At 41.5% G+C, this 24,462-nt stretch overlaps 1 protein-coding gene across 2 annotated transcripts in view; it reads left to right on the forward strand.

Moving 5' to 3' along the window:
* The window catches only part of LOC126412290 (armadillo repeat-containing protein 5-like), a 227,696-nt gene that overhangs the window by 76,946 nt on the left and 126,288 nt on the right, over nucleotides 1-24,462 (forward strand). For both annotated transcript variants that reach the window (XM_050081806.1, XM_050081816.1), the window contains one exon: nucleotides 22,273-22,505. In XM_050081806.1, the coding sequence (XP_049937763.1) occupies nucleotides 22,273-22,505 (233 nt within the window). The remainder of the gene's footprint in view (nucleotides 1-22,272; nucleotides 22,506-24,462) is intronic.

The raw sequence follows: 24,462 nt of genomic DNA on the forward strand, positions 1-24,462 counted from the left end.
GGCTAAAGCAGAAGCCTTACCATTTACAATTGCTACAAGCCCTGACACCCGATGACAAAGTCAAACGCTTTGAAATTTCGGCGTGGTTGCAACTGCTCATGGAAGAGGATGCGTTCAGTGCGAAACTTGTTTTCAGCGATGAAGCAACATTTTTTCTTAATGGTGAAGTGAACAGACACAATGTGCGAATTTGGGCGGTAGAGAATCCTCACACATTCGAGCTCGCATCAACGATGCTTTCGAACTCATTGATGGGGACATGCTGCGCCGAGTGTGGGAGGAACTTGATTATCGGCTTGATGTCTGCCGAATCACTAAAGGGGCACATATCGAACATTTGTGAATGCCTAAAAAAACTTTTTGAGTTTTTGTGTGTGTGTGCAAAGCATTGTGAAAATATCTCAAATTATAAAGTTATTGTAGAGCTGTGAAATCGCTTCAATCATTTGTAATAACCCTGTACATATGCTGATAACTAAAGTTCTGACCATGACCCTGCAATGTATGTTCTATCTATTCTTCCACGCTGTTGTGTGAGTCTGTCCCTTCCAAAATATTCTATTAATCTTCAAGAGGTTGTTATATATGAACACTTTCGCATGACACAGTTAATTTCTTCCCACTTCAAATTCTTATAACAAGCCCCTACTTGTTCTGATTGCACTTACTCTACAATTGCAGCCACTCGTTTATTACAACCTTGAACAAGTTTACCATTGCCATTTCATTTCTGTATGAAAGCCTTTCATTACATAATGACTCCCTCAGTATGAAATTAAAATCTGAACTTCAAAATCTCACATCACTCACACACACACACACACACACACACACACACACACACACCCACACACCTTCTACTTGCGTTTTAACTGTGAAGTGACTTTAAATATGATCTTTTCACAAAATACTTCACTTTTTCCCCTGATGCACAGAGAATGAGCTCCCAGACCTGCCCTGCGGGCTTGCTCAGGCTCGACTGACTCATTCCTATGCACCAAATAATATTCAGGCATCAATATGTTCTTTTTAGATCTATGGGCCAGACTCTACCGTTCAAGTATATGATTGATATCTGTACCCTTACATTAGGTCCTAATTTTCTTCTAAAATAGGGAAATGCTCAAAGAACAGCTATTTAAGTTCTGTTTCTCTATTTCAGTAAGTATAGTTTGTATAATGTTTCAGTCTTGGTCCTCCGAACTGTGCTTTCTGTTGTCGCTTTACCATCAAATGGCACATTAATTCCCTTGAAATTTGGTCATCTTACACCATTTTATAGCCAGAATATGGTGCTGTAACCTCTAGAAAGTCACTTATATCTAAAGGGTAAATAATCTATTACATTTTACTATAGTCTAGGCCATTGGTTTCCAGCCTGGGGGTTATTACCTCCTGAGAGGTAAAATAAAACTAAACTGTTTCCAAAATATCATTACTATTATCAAAATTTTGTAAGATTAATATTGATTATATATCATCATCATTGGGTTGTCTGCCTTGGGGCAGGTTTTGACTGCATAGCCCTCCATGCTTCTCTGTCTTTTGCATTCCTCTGCATTCTTTGGTATCCTGCTTGTGGCCTGCTGACATCATCCAGCATCTGGAGCCTCCTTCTGCTCTTACCTCTCTTTTCCAGAAAGAGACAGTCAGTTGCCTCTACTAGAAGACAGTCTCTTTGTAGATATTAGCCTATCCAGGTTAGTTTGCTGTTCTTCACCATCATCAGCATCCTCTGTTCTCTCCTCAGTACTTCTTCATTCCTGACTTTATTAGTCCAGCTGATCTTCCCCATTCTATGCCATATCCACATTTCACAAGCTTCAATTCTCTTCTCATCCTGCTTTCTCAAAGTCCTCATTTCTGCTCCATATAAGGCCACGCTCCATATTAAGCACTTAACCAGTCACTTCTTTAATGCCTTGTTCAAACAACTAATTAGGAGTCTTCTCTGCTTTTGAAATGCCTCTTTTACCAGAACCATTCTCTCTTTGATATCTTGTTGGCAATCCATGTCTTCTTTAATCCAACTTCCCAAATACTTGAATGCTCGTATCTGTTCTGTGATTTCTGACTCCAACTTAATTTTCACTTTTCTTTTCTTTAGCTCTATGACCATGCTTTTGGTTTTATTTTTATTAATTTTCATATCATATGCTGCACAGGCTTCATTCAGATCATTTAGCATTTGAGTCAGTGTCTCTTGATTTTCTGCGAGGATCGCCATGTCATCTGCAAATCTTATACATTCAATTTTCTGCCCACTTATCCTGACACCTCTTGTCCCATCCAAACAGCTTTCCAGTACTTCCTCCAGATAGATGTTAAATAGGACCGGTGAGAGACAACAGCCCTGTCTAACATCTCTCCCAATCTTGCTGTCTTCAGAGATGCCGTTACCTATTTGTATCCGAGCTTTCTGATTCAGGTACAGATTTGTGATGAATCTTCTCTCCTTCCACTTTACTCCATTATTTTTCAAGATATCCCACTGCCCCGTGGTAATGGCCTTTTCGAGGTCTATGAAGACAGCATAGACTTCTTTGCCCTTCTCTATGCGTCTTTTGCCTATGGTTCTTAGAAGTCCAATGGCATCTTGTGTTTCCTTTCTTCTTATGAAACCATACTGTTCTTCTTCAAGTTTCTTCCAGCATTCCATATAGCCTCCTATTCAGAATTTGAAGAACTACTTTTGCTGCCTGCGATATTAGACTGATTGTCCTGTGGTCTTCACTTTTTTGGGATTAGTAGTCTTTGGGGTTGGGACTATTATACTTATGAGAAAGTCTTGTGGTCATTCCCCTTTGTCATAGATTTAGTTGCAAAGAGAGGTCAACTCATTTTCGCCTGTTTCTTTTAAACTCTAAGATTTCTTCCAGAAAGTCATCTGTACCACACACTTCGTTGTTTTTAAGTTCTCCCAATGCCTTATTTACCCCTGAACCTAGGATAAAATCTTCATTTACTGATTCGTCCTTCTCAATCTGCAGATCAGAAGGTCTTTGATCCGCTTCATAGAGAGTTTCAGTATATTCTTTCCATCTATTCTGAACAATGTGTGGGTCACTTAAAAGAGTTCCATCTTTCTCTTCTATCTCCATATTTGTTATGTTCTTCCTTCACTGAAATAGTATTTCCTTGGCTACTTGATACATCTTTTCATACTTGCCCTCTTTCTCCAGTGCCTCAATTTCTGGCCAGATTTCTCTCGTCCATTTTTCCCTGGCCTGATCAGTTACTTTTCTCAGATCATTGTTCAGTCTTCTGTATTGCCCTTTTCCTTCATCAGTTTGTGCATTCTTCCATTTCCTCCTTTCTGCCGTCTACGATATCATCTCATTGGTAACCCACAGATTCCTTTTCCACTTGCACTTCACCAGACCAACAACATCTTTACTGGTTGCTTTCAGGGTGCCTCTGAACTGGTTCTACTGTTCTTTTATGCCTTCTGTCTTTTCTCTAACTTTCCACTTCTCTCGAAACTCTCCAAGCTTTTTGGTCATTCCTTCTTCCTTTAGAACATCCAAGCTAAATTTCTCTCTCACTTTACCTACCAACATTCTTTTCTATCTAACCTGCACATCTGCTACAACCAAGTTGTGATCAGAGTTAATATCTGCTCCTGGATAAGCCTTGGCATTTATCATGCATGTTAGGAATCTACTCTGTATTAGTATGTAATTGATCTGGTATCTGCTATTGTGTATATTCGATGCCCATGTGTACCTACTTTTTTTGTGATGTTTAAAAAGCATGTTTTCAACTACCAGTGAGCTTTCCTTACAAAATCTGACCATTCTCGCACCTCCTTCGTTTCTCTTACCCAATCCAAACTTACCAACCACATCTTCATCTTTCCCTTTGCCAACCACTGCATTCCAATCTCCCATTACATGATGCATGCCTGTTTTCTCCTCTCTCTCCACCAGTGATACAGTTCTGTTGTAGCTCTATTCAATCTCATCATCACTGTGTTGGCTGGTTGGTGTATAGACCTGTATCAGAACTACATCTTTCTTGTGACCTTTCAACCTCAGCATCATCAATCTGCTATTTATGTATTCCACCTTCGGTATTATGGTTTTTATCTTCTTCTTTACCATTATAGCTACTCCATTCATTCCGTTTTTTCCTAGCCTAAATAAAATAGTTTGTAGCCATCACTCTGTAGCACAGCATTTCCTCCCCATCTCACCTCACACATTCCCAGAATATCTATATTGTTGTGCTCCATCTCTTTTTTCGCATTTTCCAATTTGCCACATTGTACAAGGGTGCGAATATTCCATGTACCAGTCCTTAGCTTTTCCTCTTTCCTTTTCTTTTTCTTTATGTTTACACTTTCAGTTAGCCTTGATGTACTCCCTTCCCGGGGATCTGATTGAGGGGAATCATTATTTTGCACATAGAGGGCTATGTCAAGTGCGCCTTGAGAACAGTAATGTGAGAGCTTCCCGTTGCTTTCCACATATGATACCATCCACCCACTCTGGGTCAGATGCTGTTTGCAGTTGCTCACTGCAGCTGCCTGTTGTTCCCCAGGAGGTATTTGATTTCCCTCTTACCAACCATGTCTGGGAGGTGTTCCCCAATCCACCACCTCGGAACGTGCTCTCTAGGGGTTTCAGGCTCCCCTGAGGGAGTTATCAATAATTACTTTTCCTCAATTAGGAGCATAAATGCAATGGAGGTTACAGGTTCCTCACATAGCCCATCTACATCTACATCTACATCTATACTCCGCGAGCCACCTTACGGTGTGTGGCGGAGGGTACTTATTGTACCACTATCTGATCCCCTCTTCCCTGTTCCATTCACGAATTGTGCGTGGGAAGAACGACTGCTTGTAAGTCTCCGTATTTGCTCTAATTTCTCGGATCTTTTCGTTGTGATCATTACGCGAGATATATGTGGGCGGTAGTAATATGTTGCCCATCTCTTCCCGGAATGTGCTCTCTCGTAATTTCGATAATAAACCTCTCCGTATTGCGTAACGCCTTTCTTGAAGTGTCCGCCACTGGAGCTTGTTCAGCATCTCCGTAACGCTCTCGCGCTGACTAAATGTCCCCATGATGAATCGCGCTGCTTTTCGCTGGATCATGTCTATCTCTTCTATTAATCCAACCTGGTAAGGGTCCCATACTGATGAGCAATACTCAAGAACTGGACGAACAAGCGTTTTGTAAGCTACTTCTTTCATCGATGAGTCACATTTTCTTAGAATTCTTCCTATGAATCTCAACCTGGCGCCTGCTTTTCCCACTATTTGTTTTATGTGATCATTCCACTTCAGATCGCTCCGGATAGTAACTCCTAAGTATTTTACGGTCGTTACCGCTTCCAATGATTTACCACCTATGGCATAATCGTACTGGAATGGATTTCTGCCCCTATGTATGCGCATTATATTACATTTATCTACGTTTAGGGAAAGGGAAAGACTACAGGTGACTACAGGGTTATAAACACAAAATCAAATAGGGGTAATGCAGGAGTAGGTTTAATAATGAATAGGAAAATAGGAATGCGGGTAAGCTACTACAAACAGCATAGTGAACGCATTATTGTGGCCAAGATAGATACGAAGCCCACGCCTACTACAGTAGTACAAGTTTATATGCCAACTAGCTCTGCAGATGACGAAGAAATTGAAGAAATATATGATGAAATAAAAGAAATTATTCAGATTGTGAAGGGAGACGAAAATTTAATAGTCATGGGTGACTGGAATTCGAGTGTAGGAAAAGGGAGAGAAGGAAACATAGTAGGTGAATATGGATTGGGGGACAGAAATGAAAGAGGAAGCCGCCTGGTCGAATTTTGCACAGAGCACAACATAATCATAACTAACACTTGGTTTAAAAATCATGAAAGAAGGTTGTATACATGGAAGAACCCTGGAGATACTAAAAGGTATCAGATAGATTATATAATGGTAAGACAGAGATTTAGGAACCAGGTTTTAAATTGTAAGACATTTCCAGGGGCAGATGTGGACTCTGACCACAATCTATTGGTTATGACCTGTAGATTAAAACTGAAGAAACTGCAAAAAGGTGGGAATTTAAGGAGATGGGACCTGGATAAACTAAAAGAACCAGAGGTTGTACAGAGATTCAGGGAGAGCATAAGGGAGCAATTGACAGGAATGGGGGAAATAAATACAGTAGAAGAAGAATGGGTAGCTTTGAGGGATGAAGTAGTGAAGGCAGCAGAGGACCAAGTAGGTAAAAAGACGAGGGCTAGTAGAAATCCTTGGGTAACAGAAGAAATATTGAATTTAATTGATGAAAGGAGAAAATATAAAAATGCAGTAAGTGAAACAGGCAAAAAGGAATACAAACGTCTCAAAAATGAGATCGACAGGAAGTGCAAAATGGCTAAGCAGGGATGGCTAGAGGACAAATGTAAGGATGTAGAGGCCTATCTCACTAGGGGCAAGATAGATACCGCCTACAGGAAAATTAAAGAGACCTTTGGAGAAAAGAGAACGACTTGTATGAATATCAAGAGCTCAGATGGAAACCCAGTTCTAAGCAAAGAAGGGAAAGCAGAAAGGTGGAAGGAGTATATAGAGGGTCTATACAAGGGCGATGTACTTGAGGACAATATTATGGAAATGGAAGAGAATGTAGATGAAGATGAAATGGGAGATATGATACTGCGTGAAGAGTTTGACAGAGCACTGAAAGACCTGAGTCGAAACAAGGCCCCCGGAGCAGACAATATTCCATTGGAACTACTGACGGCCGTGGGAGAGCCAGTCCTGACAAAACTCTACCATCTGGTGAGCAAGATGTATGAAACAGGCGAAATACCCTCAGACTTCAAGAAGAATATAATAATTCCAATCCCAAAGAAAGCAGGTGTTGACAGATGTGAAAATTACCGAACTATCAGTTTAATAAGTCACAGCTGCAAAATACTAACACGAATTCTTTACAGACGAATGGAAAAACTAGTAGAAGCCAACCTCGGGGAAGATCAGTTTGGATTCCGTAGAAACACTGGAACACGTGAGGCAATACTGACCTTACGACTTATCTTAGAAGAAAGATTAAGGAAAGGCAAACCTACGTTTCTAGCATTTGTAGACTTAGAGAAAGCTTTTGACAATGTTGACTGGAATACTCTCTTTCAAATTCTAAAGGTGGCAGGGGTAAAATACAGGGAGCGAAAGGCTATTTACAATTTGTACAGAAACCAGATGGCAATTATAAGAGTCGAGGGACATGAAAGGGAAGCAGTGGTTGGGAAGGGAGTAAGACAGGGTTGTAGCCTCTCCCCGATGTTGTTCAATCTGTATATTGAGCAAGCAGTAAAGGAAACAAAAGAAAAATTCGGAGTAGGTATTAAAATTCATGGAGAAGAAATAAAAACTTTGAGGTTCGCCGATGACATTGTAATTCTGTCAAAGACAGCAAAGGACTTGGAAGAGCAGTTGAATGGAATGGACAGTGTCTTGAAAGGAGGATATAAGATGAACATCAACAAAAGCAAAACAAGGATAATGGAATGTAGTCTAATTAAGTCGGGTGATGCTGAGGGAATTAGATTAGGAAATGAGGCACTTAAAGTAGTAAAGGAGTTTTGCTATTTGGGGAGCAAAATAACTGATGATGGTCGAAGTAGAGAGGATATAAAATGTAGGCTGGCAATGGCAAGGAAAGCGTTTCTGAAGAAGAGAAATTTGTTAACATCCAGTATAGATTTAAGTGTCAGGAAGTCATTTCTGAAAGTATTCGTATGGAGTGTAGCCATGTATGGAAGTGAAACGTGGACGATAAACAGTTTGGACAAGAAGAGAATAGAAGCTTTCGAAATGTGGTGCTACAGAAGAATGCTGAAGATTAGATGGGTAGATCACATAAATAATGAGGAAGTATTGAATAGGATTGGGGAGAAGAGAAGTTTGTGGCACAACTTGACCAGAAGAAGGGATCGGTTGGTAGGACATGTTCTGAGGCATCAAGGGATCACCAATTTAGTATTGGAGGGCAGCGTGGAGGGTAAAAATCGTAGAGGGAGACCAAGAGATGAATACACTAAGCAGATTCAGAAGGATGTAGGTTGCAGTAGGTACTGGGAGATGAAAAAGCTTGCACAGGATAGAGTAGCATGGAGAGCTGCATCAAACCAGTCTCAAGACTGAAGACCACAACAACAACAAGGGAAAGCTGCCAGCTGTCGCACCATGCATTAATCCTCTGCAGGTCCTCCTGGAGTATGTACGAGTCTTCTGATGTTGCTACTTTCTTGTAGACAACCGTGTCATCTGCAAATAGCCTCACGGAGCTACCGATGTTGTCAACTAAGTCATTTATGTATATTGTAAACAATAAAGGTCCTATCATGCTTCCCTGCGGTACTCCTGAAATTACCTCTACATCTGCAGATTTTGAACAGTTAAGAATGACATGTTGTGTTCTTTCTTCTAGGAAATCCTGAATCCAATCACAAACCTGGTCCGATATTCCGTAAGCTCGTATTTTTTTCACTAAACGTAAGTGCGGAACAGTATCAAATGCCTTCCTGAAGTCCAGGAATACGGCATCAATCTGCTCGCCAGTGTCTACGGCACTGTGAATTTCTTGGGCAAATAGGGCGAGCTGAGTTTCACATGATCTCTGTTTGCGGAATCCATGTTGGTTATGATGAAGGAGATTTGTATTATCTAAGAACGTCATAATACGAGAACACAAAACATGTTCCATTATTCTACAACAGATTGACGTAAGCGAAATAGGCCTATAATTATTCGCATCTGATTTATGACCCTTCTTGAAAATGGGAACGACCTGCGCTTTCTTCCAGTCGCTAGGTACTTTACGTTCTTCCAGCGATCTACGATAAATTGCTGATAGAAAGGGGGCAAGTTCTTTAGCATAATCACTGTAGAATCTTAAGGGTATCTCGTCTGGTCCGGATGCTTTTCCGCTACTAAGTGATAGCAGTTGTTTTTCAATTCCGATATCGTTTATTTCAATATTTTCCATTTTGGCGTCCGTGCGACGGCTGAAGTCAGGGACCGTGTTACGATTTTCCGCAGTGAAACAGTTTCGGAACACTGAATTCAGTATTTCTGCCTTTCTTCGGTCGTCCTCTGTTTCGGTGCCATCGTGGTCAACGAGTGACTGAATAGGGGATTTAGATCCGCTTACCGATTTTACATATGACCAAAACTTTTTAGGGTTCTTGTTTAGATTGTTTGCCAATGTTTTATGTTCGAATTCGTTGAATGCTTCTCTCATTGCTCTCTTTACGCTCTTTTTCGCTTTGTTCAGCTTTTCCTTATCAGCTATGATTCGACTACTCTTAAACCTATGATGAAGCTTTCTTTGTTTCCGTAGTACCTTTCGTACATGATTGTTATACCATGGTGGATCTTTCCCCTCGCTTTGGACCTTAGTCGGTACGAACTTATCTAAGGCGTACTGGACGATGTTTCTGAATTTTTTCCATTTTTGTTCCACATCCTCTTCCTCAGAAATGAACGTTTGATGGTGGTCACTCAGATATTCTGCGATTTGTGCCCTATCACTCTTGTTAAGCAAATATATTTTCCTTCCTTTCTTGGCATTTCTTATTACACTTGTAGTCATTGATGCAACCACTGACTTATGATCACTGATACCCTCTTCTACATTCACGGAGTCGAAAAGTTCCGGTCTATTTGTTGCTATGAGGTCTAAAACGTTAGCTTCACGAGTTGGTTCTCTAACTATCTGCTCGAAGTAATTCTCGGACAAGGCAGTCAGGATAATGTCACAAGAGTCTCTGTCCCTGGCTCCAGTTCTGATTGTGTGACTATCCCATTCTATACCTGGTAGATTGAAGTCTCCCCCTATTACAATAGTATGATCACGAAACTTCTTCATGACGTTCTGCAGGTTCTCTCTGAGGCGCTCAACTACTACGGTTGCTGATGCAGGTGGTCTATAGAAGCATCCGACTATCATATCTGACCCACCTTTGATACTTAACTTAACCCAGATTATTTCACATTCGCATTCGCTAATAACTTCACTGGATATTATTGAATTCTTTACTGCTATAAATACTCCTCCACCATTGGCGTTTATCCTATCCTTGCGGTATATATTCCATTCTGTGTCTAGGATTTCGTTACTGTTCACTTCCGGTTTTAACCAACTTTCCGTTCCTAATATTATATGCACACTATTTCCTTCACACATATCTTGTGCTTTGTCCCATATATTGCTGATGACAAAAGTGAGACATATGCATAATAAATACTAAATGTCTCAAGAAAACTTCTTCTTCAAGTTGTAGATAGCACTTGCAATAGTCCAGAAATTAGTTCATCACTTGTTTCGAAACAGATAAATGAATTAATTGACAACATGACACAGCAGTAACTACAAGGACTACTATTGTACTGTACACAGTATTATTAGTATTATTATTATTGTTAGTATTACTATTAGTGGCAGTTTCTGCCATTTCAGAATTAAGGAGAGCAGCAAACTAGTGATTTATGAACAGTAAGTATAGTGCACACATTTTAACTTGGTTGATTTTAAATGGGGTTGCAGAGTGCAGGTGAAGCAAGTGCCGCAATGGGAGGAGTAACACAGGGAAAGTATGTTTTGTAACAAGTATCTACCCTCACTGTGGATAGTTAGATAGTTAACTTTCTTATCTGAGGAGGAGTTGTGAGTAGCACTTGCAGTACACCACTAATTCCTTCGTCATTCATTCTAAAACAAACACACACACACACACACACACACACACACACACACACACACACACACACACAAAAACACAGACACACTAAATATAATTCATTTTTCATTAGCTTTCCAAGAAAAGTCTGTTTAGTTAGGTACTAAAGTTGGTGATGGTGTGTGTGTGTGTGTGTGTGTGTGTGTGTGTGTGTGTGGATTGGGCGGGGGGGGGGGTTGTTTTACTAGCTAATGTCTAGTTGTACTCATGGGTAATGGTCTAAGAAAGGTTGGGAACAGCCGGTGATGGCTGAAATCTACATTTCTTTGAAAAACTTTTAAAATATTGAACGTAATGTTACAATAATTTCCATACCATGTTTTTCTGCTGAAATACATCTACTATTAAAATTTCAGCATTTTTGCCTCAAATTTCAGTGGATGTAAGAATTCTGTAAAACACCAATCACTTGTAAAATGTTTAAGGTAACTCCACAGAGACATCCACACAATGTGTACTTATTTCAAAACATTTATGCTAGTAAAAGTTCAAACATGTATCTTCAAATTTCAGTGGATTAAAAAATTTTGCAAGACATCTGTTTCTGTGTAAACTGTTGACCAAATGTTGTTCAAACTCCAAGATAAACTATGTATACATTTTTCTAAACCAATTTTGTAGCAAATTTCATGGTATCAAAGTACAAAAATTTTTTGTATGCTTTTGCACAATATTATGGAGGCATGCCTGGGATGACAGTTTGCGATCTTGTCTTAAAAGTCTAGAATGAGAGGAGGGAGAAGGGTGTGGGAGGGGGGGGGGGGGGGGAGGGGGAGGAAGGGGGTCGGGGGAAAGTCCCACTCTCACCTGCTGCAAGCTACCAAGTGCTCTTGCTTCTTCACATCTCACCCTATTTGCTTTTGTGACAAAAATTTGGAACAAATTAAATATTTGCTTTTGAAAGCAAATATACCAAAGGAATTTAAATTCATTGAAATTATGATTTTGAAATGGTCTTCTTTTCTTCTAATCAAAAACTTTTAGGGAACATTTAACTAAAGATTTGCCTTATTGTTGTAATCTTTCAAACATGTAGTATTGAAATTAAAATTTCAAATAAAAAAAAAAAAAATTCAGAAGAATTATGAAATTTCAAAATTTTAGAAACTTGATACGCACAAAACATTTACGCAATATCATAGTATGAAAGCTTTCACGACCGGATGACATATCTTCTGGTAAACCTTCCGGGATGTAATGTCGTGGTACATGAAACTCTTCAGCTCCTAATGTTTCATCCAGAGCTGCGTTGGACATCTTGAGGGGGGTGTTTCTCCTCCGGTGAGTCTTGCCGACAGACACACTTGTAGTTACACGAGCAAAAGGGAGGAGTTGCTGGGGTTGGTGTGCTCCTCAACATCAGCTGGTCTGGGAGGGCTAATGGATTGACACGGTCAGTCAGCAAGACTCACCGGAGGAGAAACACCCCTCTGAAGATGTCCAGCGCAGCTCTGGACGAAACGTTAGGAGCTGAAGAGTTTCATGGACAACGACCTTACATCACGGCAGGTTTACCAGAAGATATTTACGCAATATACTTTAACAGAAGAAATTTTTTAAATAATTTTTCACAGGAGATGACACAGTTTTGTACTTATTTCTCATATTTTAGGCATTCTTGTTTGCACTCAGTCAGTCAGTCAGTCCACTCACTTATCGTAACAGTGTGTACTTGCTTTGTGTAGCATTGTTGTAGCCACTGAGGGGAGTGTCCTTACAGACACACTTGTAGTTATACGAGCAAAAGGGAGGAGTTGCTGGGGTTGGTGTGCTCCTCAACATCAGCTGGTCTGGGAGGGCTAATGGATTGACATGGCTTCAGACATTTCTTTAGTGAACAGTGCTCAGGCCACTTGTACATATGGACTCCCAAGTTTGTACCAAGAAATAATACTATCTAAGTATTTACACATGTTATTTGTAGTGAGAGAAATAAACGAACATCCTCCCTATTATTACGCTATTTACACTTAACTGAACATGAAGAACATAACTAACATGAAAGAAGCTAACAGAATGAATTTTTCTTGAAAGAATTATTCAGCTTTCAAAATTTTCTCAGTTTAGTCAAAAATCCTGTATGAGATCAGATATTAGTCATTCTTTTCATTATTAATTCATTTTGCTTGTATTCATTGCTTTACAAAACTAAATAGCTAGCTGTCAGGAACTTTGCCCCTTATAATAAGTCAATGACTACATTATTTTCACACAGAAGTACATGATTCAGAAGTATTAGTGGTGTTCCACTCTTAAGATGTATTTATTATGAGATATTTTCTTACCACTGGTTTTTTCTCCTCTCTCGTTGCATCAATACAGGTAATTTTTATCAACACACTGGTTAGTTTGCATTTCATTATTTACATATTATTTAAATAAGGTGTGTTCTTGACATTACACTTAGGAGTGGCTTTATGTATTTCTTTTATTTCCTCTGCTGTTGTTCAGTACACAGATTAGTTATTCACAAGTACTATCTCCTAGCTTGCTTGCATTACTGCTTTCAAAAAGCAGGCATAATAAGTTCTCCATGTATGGTCTGCATATGCTGAAACACTAGTTTGTAATTTTTGACGTGTCTCCTATACCATAAACACATGATTTGTAAGTGTATGTTATGCGACTAATAAATCACAATTCACATCATTCTGACCACATCTATCTCTGTGCCAGTCATTTATGAACCTACTCAACCTTTTGCACTACTGCAGTGGTGTGCATTTTCCAGACACATAGCCAAGAAGTGAGTGAATTATACACAATACTTCCCTCTTTTACCATAAATCTCTTTCTCCTCATTATACATCTGCATTTCAGCTCATTTTACAACATTTTATGTTCTTAATATTTAGTATTGTGCCATATTTCATCATTATACTGATTGTATTTCAACACATACTGGCTGTATTACACACCACCACTTCCTCAGTTCTTGTAAATAATATGTAATAAACATGTTCAGTGGCATCTTATATTGCATATTCAGACAATATTCACAAAAGTTCTTATGAATAATAGAGACCTCATTACTTACTACTTGATTAGGCATTTTGTAGATTCCTTTTAAGCAAGACTTTCAGAATAATAGTTTTTTCTTTTATGTAATGTTCATAGGTGCAAGTTATCCCATTCTTTTCATACTCCTATTTTGAAAATAATAGGGGGAGCTTTTACAGCATGTCATCATGTCCTATCTAATGCTCTCTTTTTTGTATTTGCACCTGATTGCAATTTGTTCTTGACTAATGAGATACTGTATAAAAGAGGATAGTCAGTCAACTTAGTAATTATTTTATGTGGTTCCTGGTTACACGTTAGTTCACATGGTGGAAATCCTGTTGCATCATGCTTAAGATTGTTTATAATTTCCTCAAAGTACTCTATACAACCAGTCCATGTGGACTGTTTTCTTGCACAGAAAATCCAACAAAATCTATCCTGTCCCTGCATAATCATTTCGCTTATATCTCATTGATGAAAGTATGCCCAAATCCTAAAGTGTCGTATTCCCGTGTTTTATAAACATTTTTTAGCTCATCAGAAATGACGTGTGGACCTTGTATAGATCCTATAGAACCTACATTTACATTTAGATCTGTACTCTGCAAATGGCTCATTACAGTGTACAGTGGAGGGTACCATATGTACCACTGACACTTCCCCCCTTTGCCTGTTCCATTGCTATTGTTCATTGTTGCAATTCATTAGGTATTGCTACTCTGTTACCCATCAAGGTAACAATATAGTATACCATATTCTGTAACAAAATCAGATAGTGATGCATACCGGTGGCATTCTACATCTATCTATTGTGATTCTTTCAGTTCTTCCCAATTTGGTGCGGCTGGAATCTGCTATCCGTACGGCCTTTGCCCGACGTCAGCATCTCGTTACTGTATTTTTTGATCTGCGGAAGGCGTATGACACCACATGGAGGCATCACATCCTTGCTATGTTGCATGAGTGGGGTCTTCGTGGTCAGCTCCCGGCTTTTCTTCAAACCTTTTTATTGCGCCGCTCTTTCCGGGTGCAAGTCGGTGCCGCCTCTAGTTCATCTTATATACAGGAAAATGGGGTCCCGCAGGGCTCGGTGTTGAGCGTCTCCTTATTTCTAGTGGCCATTAATGGTCTGGCTGCAGCCGTGGGGTCGTCGGTGTCTCCTTCTTTGTATGCTGACGTCTTCTGCACCTCAACGACTACGGGCGTCGCCGAACGCAGGCTGCAAGTCGCCGTTTGCAAGGCAGCATCATGGGCTCTGACTCATGGTTTTCAGTTCTCTGCAGCCAAGACTCGAGATATGCACTTCTGCAGGCGTCGGACGGTCCACCCTCATCCTGAACATTACATCGACGGCCACCTCCTTGAAGTGGTGTTCACTAGCCGCTTCTTAGGACTCGTCTTTGATGCCCGGCTCACATGGGTTCCTCATATTACTCAGCTGAAGCAAAAGTGCTGGTGGCATCTCAACGCCCTCCACTCCCTGAGCCACACGTCTTGGGGTGCAGATCGCTGCATGCTGTTGCGATTGTACAGAGCCCTTGTGCAGTCCAGGCTTGATTATGGGAGCCTGGCCTATGGATCTGCATCACCCTCAGTGTTGACATTGTTGGACCCCGTACACCACTGTGGGGTTCGGCTTGCAACTGGCGCTTTCCGTACGAGCTCCGTGGATAGTCTTCTGGTGGAGGCCGGGGTTCCCCCGCTGCGGATTCGCCACCATCGACTGCTCGCTGACTATGCTGTCCACGTGCATTGCTCGCCGGGCCATCCCAATCATCGCTTTCCCTGCCATGGTCCTCCATCTGCCCAAACGGCGACCTTGGTCTGGGCTTTCCATAGCTGTCCGCGTCCAGTCCCTGCTGTCAGAAGTGGGGTCATTCCCTCTTCTGCCTCCCTTCCGGGTCCGTGCACCAATGCCTCCCTGGTGTTTGCCCCGGCCGTCTGTCCGTCTGGACTTGGCACGGGGACCCAAGGACTCAGTTCCGCATGTGGCCCTCCGTCGCCGTTCTCTTGCGCTCCTCGCCTCATTTTCGGGCTGTGAGACTGTCTGCACTGATGGTTCCCTGGTTGATGATCGCACTGCCTACGCTTTTGCTCATGCTGACCATGTTGAACAGCACTCCTTGCCGGCTGGCTGCAGTATTTTTACTGCAGAGCTGGTGGCCATATTGCGCGCTCTTGAGCATATGCGTTCCTGCTCAGGTACGTCCATCGTCATCTTCAGTGACTCCCTGAGCAGCCTCCAGGCCATCGACCGCTGCTATACCTCTTCTCCTCTGGTATCTTCTATTCGGGAGTCTGTTTCCACCATGACCCGCTCTGGTCGTTCGGTGGTCTTTGTTTGGACGCCAGGTCATGTTGGCATCCCGGAGAACGAACGTGTCGACAGGCTGGCCAAAGGGGCGATCGACGCCCCAGCTTTGGGGATCGGCCTCCCGGCTCGTGATCAGCAGTTGGTGTTGCGCTGTAAGGTGCTTGGGATGTGGGCTGATGAGTGGCGTGGCCTGACATCCCCGAATAAACTGCGGGCTGTTAAGGAGACGACCGATGTGTGGCGGTCCTCCCTGCGGGCTTCTCGCAGGGACTCTGTCATCCTGTGTCGGCTCCGCATCGGCCATACCTACCTGATGCACGGCCATCTTTTGCGTCAGGAGGATGCCCCCCTGTGTCGGTGTGGGTCCCGGCTGACGGTCACCCACATTTTTTTGGAGTGTCCCCGACTGTGCACCCTCCGGCAGTCTTTCAATCTCCCGGGCACTTTGCCTTTGGTTTTATGCGACGATGCATCCATGGCTGACGATGTTTTAAATTTTATCCGTGGTAGTCCTTTTTATGGTTCCATTTAGGGAGGTCCTGCACCTTTCCCTTTCTGTGTCTCTTGTCCTCGAGTCTCTCATATTTGGTTGCAGATTTTAGTGTGTAGTCGGATGGTTGACTCTTTCCCTTTTCTTTGTTCTCCTGGTCAGTCAGCCAGTCTCCGACCATCTTATTTTCTTCTGTTTCTTTCTGTCTGGTGTTTATCTGTACTCTTCTTGTCTGTAGTGTTCGTTGCCGCATTTGTGTTCTTTCAGTGCCTGGGGGGGGGGAGTCTCCTTCCTCTTGGGGTTTTACCTGCTCCGCAAATTTATGTCTCGCCTATTTTTGGAATGGGGGACTGATGACCTTCGCTGTTTAGTCCCCTTTAAACATCCCAACAACCACCATCAGTTCTTCTATGGAAACATAATCTGTTTGTGCAACTCTTCACCTTTCTGCGTAAGCTGTTGGCATTGCTGTGCAGGCAGCCAGACTTACGCCGAACTGTGTAATCATATCCTGACAATTTTTATGCCCATCTAGTGAAGCAACTACAAGGGTCTTTTAAACTGAATGTCCATACCAAAGCAGCATGGTCTGTAACCACAGTAAACTGATGTCCATGCAAGTAACTCTTAAAGTAATTTGATCCTAACATGAGAGCTAGCAACTCCTTCTCGATAGTACTGTAATTAATCTCCTGAATTCATTTCACTGGAGGTGTAACCATTATACTGCTAACTTAAAACAGCTCTGACAGTGTAATCTGATATGTCAGTTGGATGAATAAAAGAGTTTTCAAAATCTGGATGTATTAGTAAAGGTCGACTAGTCAAAATTCTTGTAATTTTCCTCATTGATGCTTTACACTCATCTGTCCATTCAAATACTGCATCTTTCTTTAGTAATTTTGTTAAAGGCTTTGCTATTGTAGCATAATCATGCACAAAACACCTATAATAATTGGCTAAACCTAGGAAAGATTGTAATTCTTTACCTTTCTTGGGTCCGGAAAATTGTCTACTGCTTCAGTTAGCTTAGGATCTGACTTAACTCCATCAGAACTAAGGATGTGCCCAGGTACTGAACTTGTGACAGTGCAAAGGATCATTTTTCGAGTTTTAATCTCAAGTGTGCACTTTGCAACCTAGATAGTGCATTTCTTAATCTTTCAGCATATCCTCCCATTGTTTTTGCAAAAATTATAATGTTGTCAGGATACACAAGACACGTAGTAGGCTTTAAACCTTTCAGTAACAAGTCTGCAATTCTTTGAAAAGTGGCAGGCGCATTTCTTAGACCAAAAGGCATCCGTAAGAATTCATACAATCCGATGGGACCACAGAAGCAGTTTTAGGCCTATTTTGTAGTGCGGTTGGAATCTGATCATATCCAGAACGCATGTGGTAAAGTACTTGCAATTTCCTAACTTGTCTAAAGTCTTGTCGATACGTGGCAGTGTGTCGGGTGTGGTATCCTTGTTTACTGCTCTCATATTGACACATAGACGGTAGGTTTTCTCCCTATTGATTGATTTTTTTGGCATGACTATCCCAAGGACTTGCAGAGGGTTGAATTATCACTGCAGCCAATTGCTACTGAATAATATCTTCAACAATATATTGTAATTGATGGGGTAAACTGTATGGCTTCTGCGCTGTTGGTCTAGTGTCTCCTGTGGGAATTTTGGGTCGTATGAGAACAGTTGCTGACAAGTATTGCCTTTCCTCGTATAACCATGCATATTCCTTGAAAATTGGATACTAAAGATTTTGCTCTGACTCAGGCAAATGTGTCAACTTTTCTTTCAACTGATTCTTTATCAAAGGTGCTAATGCACAAACTTTCCTCTCAGGTAACTACACTCCTGGAAATTGAAATAATAACACCGTGAATTCATTGTCCCAGGAAGGGGAAACTTTATTGACACATTCCTGGGGTCAGATACATCACATGATCACACTGACAGAACCACAGGCACATAGACACAGGCAACAGAGCATGCACAATGTCGGCACTAGTACAGTGTATATCCACCTTTCGCAGCAATGCAGGCTGCTATTCTCCCATGGAGACGATCGTAGAGATGCTGGATGTAGTCCTGTGGAACGGCTTGCCATGCCATTTCCACCTGGCGCCTCAGTTGGACCAGCGTTCGTGCTGGACGTGCAGACCGCGTGAGACGACGCTTCATCCAGTCCCAAACATGCTCAATGGGGGACAGATCCGGAGATCTTGCTGGCCAGGGTAGTTGACTTACACCTTCTAGAGCACGTTGGGTGGCACGGGATACATGCGGACGTGCATTGTCCTGTTGGAACAGCAAGTTCCCTTGCTGGTCTAGGAATGGTAGAACGATGGGTTCGATGACGGTTTGGATGTACCGTGCACTATTCAGTGTCCCCTCGACGATCACCAGTGGTGTACGGCCAGTGTAGGAGATCGCTCCCCACACCATGATGCCGGGTGTTGGCCCTGTGTGCCTCGGTCGTATGCAGTCCTGATTGTGGCGCTCACCTGCACGGCGCCAAACACGCATACGACCATCATTGGCACCAAGGCAGAAGCGACTCTCATCGCTGAAGACGACACGTCTCCATTCGTCCCTCCATTCACGCCTGTCGCGACACCACTGGAGGCGGGCTGCACGATGTTGGGGCGTGAGCGGAAGACGGCCTAACGGTGTGCGGGACCGTAGCCCAGATTCATGGAGACGGTTGCGAATGGTCCTCGCCAATACCCCAGGAGCAACAGTGTCCCTAATTTGCTGGGAAGTGGCGGTGCGGTCCCCTACGGCACTGCGTAGGATCCTACGGTCGTGGCGTGCATCCGTGCGTCGCTGCGGTCCGGTCCCAGGTCGACGGGCACGTGCACCTTCCGCCGACCACTGGCGACAACATCGATGTACTGTGGAGACCTCACGCCCCACGTGTTGAGCAATTCGGCGGTACGTCCACCCGGCCTCCCGCATGCCCACTATACGCCCTCGCTCAAAGTCCGTCAACTGCACATACGGTTCACGTCCACGCTGTCGCTGCATGCTACCAGTGTTAAAGACTGCGATGGAGCTCCGTATGCCATGGCAAACTGGCTGACACTGACGGCGGCGGTGCACAAATGCTGCGCAGCTAGCCCCATTCGACGGCCAACACCTCGGTTCCTGGTGTGTCCGCTGTGCCGTGCGTGTGATCATTGCTTGTACAGCCCTCTCGCAGTGTCCGGAGCAAGTATGGTGGGTCTGACACACCGGTGTCAATGTGTTCTTCTTTCCATTTCCAGGAGTGTACTTATGTCTTTTCTCGTGATGCTGTTCCTGGTTCAAAACTTCTATCTTCATAACCGATCACAATAATATCTAACACCTACGCATGTCAGAGTAGTGCTCTGCTAGTCCCTTTGCCAAGAATTCAAAAGTGGGTGCTTTCTGCAATGCATCTAATGATTCAACATAAGTTCGCGCATTGCCTTAAAGCTTCAGCTTTGTGTCATTTAACAAAAATGGTCTGGCCATGTGCATGTCCCATGTCCCTGACATTTTGCAAAAATGTTGTTACATTTTTGCCTGGCTTTCAAGCAAAAGAAGGTACAAAACCTAGAACTGGAATCGTACTGACAATATCTGGTACTAATTTTTCTGTTTCAAGTTTAGGGGCTCTTGAATTGCCCACAGTTGGTGCATTTCCAGCAGCTCTGGCTTCACATTTGCGAGTTATCGCATTAAGCCATCCCTGTAGCTCTATTTTTTCAAGTGACAGGGTGTTTTATCTGCTATTGCAGTAATGTAATGTGATCAGTCTGATTCAGGGCCGCAGTTGCATCATCGGTAGCCAATTTGGTTGTCTCCACTGGTTAGTGAGGACTTAATAGAGGCTTGGTTACAAAACTGGAACTGAGACTGAACAGATGTCCAAAAAAAAAAAAAAGATCTCGCTCAATTCTAAGCAGTGGAAAGATCCCTTGGCAGAAGTTTACTGGAGTCATTAACTAACAGAATGCATTGCAGCGACACTTATATCACTTAGCGGCGGATGTGGTTGCGCATGGAGGTGGTGGCAGTGTCGGCATCTGCATCGTGGGTGGTGAAGGCGGCGGCGGCGGTGCGATGTAGCGGCCTGTGGCCATATAAAGTGCTCGGATGCTTAATTGAACCTTCACGGCCTAACACGAAGGAACATCTAGAGCAAACAGCAAAGTGGCCCATGGCAGAAAACCACTAGGCATCGATATGGTTGCCAGCCCATAGGATTGGCAGGAAAATATTAATTTTGTACATGATAGGATGGTAGTAGGTGGGCATCCAGGATGTTTTTCCCACATGTAAAATGATACCTCATGTGATGGCATGCGGTGCTCTCATTGGTTGGTTTGTGGCAAAAAGTTGGCGTCTCTCACTCAGCAATACCATGGTGTTGTCCCTAGCTCAGCATAATAGTGTGGGAGCCAGCCACAAGTACTGTGGAGTAGTTAAAATGTTGGAAGTAGAATACAATAAAATTTTTTACCATTTTTTCCTGCTGCCATATACACTAGGCCATTTATATACATTGTGTAAAGTACTGGTCCTGTAACACTCACTTGGCGTATGCCAGAAGTTACTTTTACATCTGAAGACTTTTCTCCGAGACTCACTTGCTGCGGTCTGTTTCTGAGCAACTCTTCAGTTCATTCACACAATATCATACCCCGTAAGCTTGTAATTTGTTCGTTAGGTGGCAGTACAAAACTGTATGATTGCCTTCCAGAAATCAAGCACACGACATCTATCCAGGCACCTGTATCTACTGTTTTCTGGGTATCATGGATGAACAGAGTTAGCTGGGTTTCATGCGGTTGCTCTCGGAACCCATATTGATTCCTACAAGGAGATTTTCGATCTCCAGAAATGTCATAAAATGTGAGCATGTTCCAAAATTTTGCAACTGGCTGATGTCAGATCAGCCTATAGTTTTGTTTGATGACCCTCCTTGAAGGCAGGAATGGCTGTGATTTTTTGCAGTCAGTAGGAATGCTTTGCTCCATCAGAAATATGTGTTACACTGCTGCTAGAAGAAGGGCAAGTAATTTTGCATACTCTATGTAGAATTGGGCTAATTATTTTTAATTTTATTTTCCCCGAAGTAGTTGAATTGTTGTTAATTATTCTGAATTGTTGTTAATTATTCTAGTCGCTGGTGATCTTGATTTATGGCAGAAAAATGCAGTCCGTTTTTTCATTGTATCTTTTACTGACTCAATTTTCTGCTACACCTCTCCATCTGGCATCAAGCTCTTCTGTCCATTTAGTCAGTGTTTTTTGTTGATCATTATTATTCAGATGATTCCTGTGTTTGCTCTCTGTATTTTATTTGTTGTCAATTTGGTGTTCAACTGTATATATAAAAAGAAGAAGAGCTGGCCTATTAAATGTGATATAAGGATAAGTCACACATGTTGGTAATTCCTGATGACATAGTTTAAGTAATTAGAAGATCTTGATGACATTACAAAACATAGGAGTATAATTCCTTTAATCTAAATGTGCAGAACTCTTGCTGATAAATAATTCTTATATTCTTGGCCACTATTTTTAGTTTTTCTGAAAATAATTATAGTGAGCTCTTGATTTTTTTACAAACAGCTCTGATGATTTATGCCTTGACATTTTATTGTTGTTTTTTTTTTTTTTTTTTTTTTTTTGACATGTTACGAATAAATAAAAATTAGACATTTTCCAAAATGTTTCAGATTGAAGACAGTGAAGCTGATAGTGATACTGACATGGGACCTCCAGAGGTACCTCTCCCATGCAGTGGTAATGATTTGGGCTATATCCTTGTGTTGCTTTCAAGAGTTTCACATATGGACTCACTGTCTGAAGGACAGGCATTAGCACCTACTCTTGAAACACTGATAGATTACATTGTGCAGATGGAGACAGCACAGCATTGTGCTTCCAAGATTCTTGCTCGTATAATAAGGTGAGATCACAGTTATAATACATTCATTAAAAATATGTCACAGGATTTAATACTCAAATATATATCACACCTTTGGATTGAGTTTTTATCTGTTATCAAATATAAAATCCATTATCAAATATAAAACTTTCTATTTAGCTTCCTTGTTAGTAGTTGTCACAAAATAATAATGAATTTCTGAAGTAAATTCACACAGGTACCATATCCATTTAATCAGTTTAATAACTGGGGCTTTTGTAGGGCTGGTATGGCTTCGGTAGGTGTATGGCAAGGTATTAAGCATTCTTGCATTTTGTAAAAGTTTTTTTAAAACTGAAATTGCTTCTGGAAGAATATTGTGGAAGAACATATCTACGTATTTCTGCATAGAATACAAACAATGGAAGAAGTAAAGGTAATCACATGCCTTGCAGCTGAGACATAGAATGTTTGACACTATACACACAAGACAGATATTGTTGCTAAACTTTTGTACAATGTTCTCTCTCTGAACTTACAAACACCCACCCACCCACCCACCCACACACACACACACACACACACACACACACACACACACACACACAGTTTTTCGTGATTGAGGACATGATGTGATCATTGTTATTATAATCAAATAAACACTGCATTGTTGGTGTTGATAATGGTTTTCATAAGTTTAGCAAATCTCCTTTAGGTGCATACTGAGAAAAGCAGAAAAGGGAATTATAATACAAAAAATTATAGCAGCCATGCATATTGCTGCAAGGCACAGTTTGTCCAAAAACATGAAGATGCAGTGATAAACTACAGAAAATGTACAAATGATGCTGTAAGGGAAGTTATCAGTCACATGACTTGTGACTATGAAAAAGTTTTTCAAACATTAAGAATAAAATAAGAAAACAAACAAAAAAATTAAATTTTTCTGTCACTTTTGTAATTTTATAGTTCCTCAAGCAAAGTCTCCTTTTGATGCATCTAAGAGTCTATTGGGTTAACAAATATAAATATGAATTTTGACATGTTGTAAGTAAAAATATACACATGTAAAGTAGCAGCGTGAGAAGACTGTTGTACAAAATTTTTTCTTGTGTTACATGAAACAGAATGCGCTAAATTAATGAAGTCAGTCAATCTGCATTACACAACTCCCTATGTTGAAACTTCACTTACAACAGTTGTTTATTTTGACAATTTAGCATGCTTTGAAGATAGACTAATGAAAAAATGTTAGCTTTTAGGAATTAATGTTAGATATTAACAGTGAAGCTTCAAAACAATGACACTGTTTTGGAAACGGAGAAAGTAGCTGCAAAAGTATGCCACATGCAGTAGGGACTGCTGACAGCCGCACAAGTGCGTTTATGTGTGCTGCTGCATACAGCTGTCTGTACAAACCAAACTTACATAATGAACAAATTACCCTGATGATTGTGGAATAATGAAGCTATCGGGCCTCAGAGATAACCATCGTAAATGTTGAAGTAATTGTCGTGATGCAATTCATTTTTGGTGTTCATAATCTTGTCAGATTCTTCTGTTTTGGCCATATAAATTTCTAATTCCTCCAGCACGTTGCGATATTGCCATGTTGGTTTTATGCAAGATCTCCATATTACTGTTCAGTGTTTGTGATTCTATGCTTATGTGCTGACAAATGTGCTCCAACTGCAATTTGATTTTGCATATTTAATTAAAATGACTTTCAAATGTTCAGCCTGCCTGCCCAATGTATTGTTTCTATTGGTTTTAATTGCCATGTCATCAACTAATGTCTGCCTGATGATTTTTGGGCACTGCCATCATGAATAAATGATCAAAATTTTGTATGATAGAATGAATGTTCATCTTCCTCAGGTGCTACTTGAGGCTACCTCTTGAGTGGAATGGGACCAGTATTTATACATGCAGCCTTCCCCCTCCATAGTCAGTTCCGGGCATTCCCTCTGCAGCTTGTGTCCACAGGATGCACTCTTAG

The sequence above is a fragment of the Schistocerca serialis genome, chromosome 1, assembly GCF_023864345.2.
Source record: "Schistocerca serialis cubense isolate TAMUIC-IGC-003099 chromosome 1, iqSchSeri2.2, whole genome shotgun sequence".
NCBI lineage: Eukaryota > Metazoa > Arthropoda > Insecta > Orthoptera > Acrididae > Schistocerca > Schistocerca serialis.